The following is a 2202-nucleotide window of genomic DNA, read 5'->3' as shown; positions in this document are numbered from 1 at the left end:
GAGGTTCTGATGAGGTTCTGATGAGGTTCTGATGAGGTTCTGATGAGGTTCTGGATCTCCTGAACTCCGCAGCATCGCAGACAGAAACTGGAAGTTGGTGAGAACGTATCTACAGAACAGTGTGAAGTTTTCACTGCAGACGCTGAACCAGAACCAGAACCAGAACCTGATCTGAACCAACATTAGATCTTGTTCAGATCAGGTTAATTTCTGGTTCTGGTTCTGGTTCTGCAGCCCGTCTGGTTTGGACCTGGGTTGTTTCCAGAGGTTTCCTGATGAGCCAGAGAGCCAGTCAGCCGCCTGGGGGCTGCAGGTCAGAGGTCATCGGCTCTCCGTAGAAAGCCGGCTTCTTAAAGAGACGGTAACCTGAACTCTGCTCAGCCTCTCCATGCAGGCTCTGACACGCCCCGGCTTCTTCTGCTTTATGCAAATCTGATGTGTCTGTTCGGAGCGCGGCAGGAACCGGCCTGGCGGCAGGAACCGGCCCGGCGGCCTCCTCAGAAGGCCCGCCCATCGGGCCCATCGGGCCCATCGGGACGTTTCCCAGCGACCGGCTGGCAGGAGGAGACGATTCTCCTGAAGCGGCTCTTTATCTCACCGGGTTCAGAAACGAGACGTTCCTGCTTCAAACATCCAAACCATCTAAAGGCTGATCACTAGAATAAGAAGCAGATCGTCACACAAACTGGTCCAGTTTCTGGAGTTCCTCAGGGCTGAGGCTCCACTACCTTTACTTTTATCCTTCACTCTGATTATTCTGCTCATAAATCCAGGATCTGTGTTTTTAAAGTGTTCAGATGATTTTATTTTTTAAATATTCCTGTTTGGCTCATGTAAACTGGACCTGCTCAGCATGGACTGAAAACAGCGATTATTGATTATTGATCAGGGCTGAAAATCACATTTGATCAATGATAAAAGCAGAAACTTGTTATTGTAATAACAGTTATCGTTTCGTTCCTGTTTGTATTCAAACATGAAGCAGTGAAATAATTATGAATATTGATATATTGATAAGTTGTCCTGTCTGCGTTAATCTGCTTTTATTGAATATGTTTGATGTTTTCTGCAGCGTATGGAGCTCTAATAGTGCCCAACATTCATCCACAAAGCTTTGCTTCAGTTTTTTGCTTTTTCTCTGATGTGATCCATGACTTGGTCCAGTCCAGTCTGGTCCGGCCCGGTCTGGTCCGGTCCAGTCTGGTCCAGTCCGGTCTGGTCCGGTCCAGTCTGGTCCAGTCCGGTCTGGTCAAGTCCAGTCCTGTCCGGTCTGGTGCAGTCCGGTCCAGTCCGGTCTGGTCCGGTCCGGTCTGGTCCAGTCCGGTCCAGTCCAGTCTGGTCCAGTCCGGTCTGGTCCGGTCCAGTCTGGTCCAGTCCGGTCTGGTCAAGTCCAGTCCTGTCCGGTCTGGTGCAGTCCGGTCCGGTCTGGTCCGGTCTGGTCCAGTCCGGTCTGGTCCAGTCCGGTCTGGTCCAGTCCAGTCCGGCTGGTTCTGATGCTTCAGGCTGAATGAATCCTGGATGTTGGGCTTCATGAAAAGCTCTGGGCTCTTTTCTGAGAGTTGGGAGCTTTCAGAGGTTCTGACACATCAGAACCAGATCACTTCCTCTGGACTTCACTCAGGTCTGGTGGCAATGGCTGCTGATCCATGCTACGGTCTAGTTAAAGCCCGTCAGACAGGCTGCGGAGATTAATGGAGCGATATCCAGAACCCAAAACAGTACAACCAGAACCAGAACCGACCTGCAGTCCGAACATCAACCCTGATTTCTGATTGGCTAACCGTCACCTTAAGAAGAGTCTAGTCCAATCACGTCTAACTTTAAGCCCTGCCTGTTTCTACTGTCGAGATTCAAAACATGAAAATCTGATGACATTTTTACTTTAATATGAAATCATTCAAATGAACAACAAACATGTAGTTAATTCATTATTAACTACATGTTTGTTGTTAACAATAAACATGTAGTTAGTTCATTATTAACTACATGTTTTTTTTTTTAACTTAGATTTTTAATAATTTTTTCCAGCAGAGCAAAGTACAATCATACTTCAGTGGTACATAATACAAATGTTGACAATATGATGTTTTCCATACAATAAACATCTTGGAATAACAATTTACAGCTACAGCATGTTTATAGACTCATCACTGTACACCATTTAAATAAGAATGGACTCTGGAAGAGAAAACCAAACGACAT

At 46.8% G+C, this 2202-nt stretch overlaps 1 protein-coding gene across 1 annotated transcript in view; it reads left to right on the top strand.

Annotated features, from left to right (window-relative positions):
* The window catches only part of zc3h12ab (zinc finger CCCH-type containing 12Ab), a 13263-nt gene that overhangs the window by 3124 nt on the left and 7937 nt on the right, over positions 1-2202 (top strand). The window contains exons 3-4 of the mRNA XM_008423000.2: positions 235-361; positions 1165-1408. Coding sequence (XP_008421222.2) covers positions 235-361; positions 1165-1408 — 371 coding nt within the window. The remainder of the gene's footprint in view (positions 1-234; positions 362-1164; positions 1409-2202) is intronic.

The sequence above is a fragment of the Poecilia reticulata genome, linkage group LG11 (assembly GCF_000633615.1).
Source record: "Poecilia reticulata strain Guanapo linkage group LG11, Guppy_female_1.0+MT, whole genome shotgun sequence".
Classification (NCBI taxonomy): domain Eukaryota; kingdom Metazoa; phylum Chordata; class Actinopteri; order Cyprinodontiformes; family Poeciliidae; genus Poecilia; species Poecilia reticulata.
This window is presented reverse-complemented; position numbering and strand designations above follow the sequence as displayed.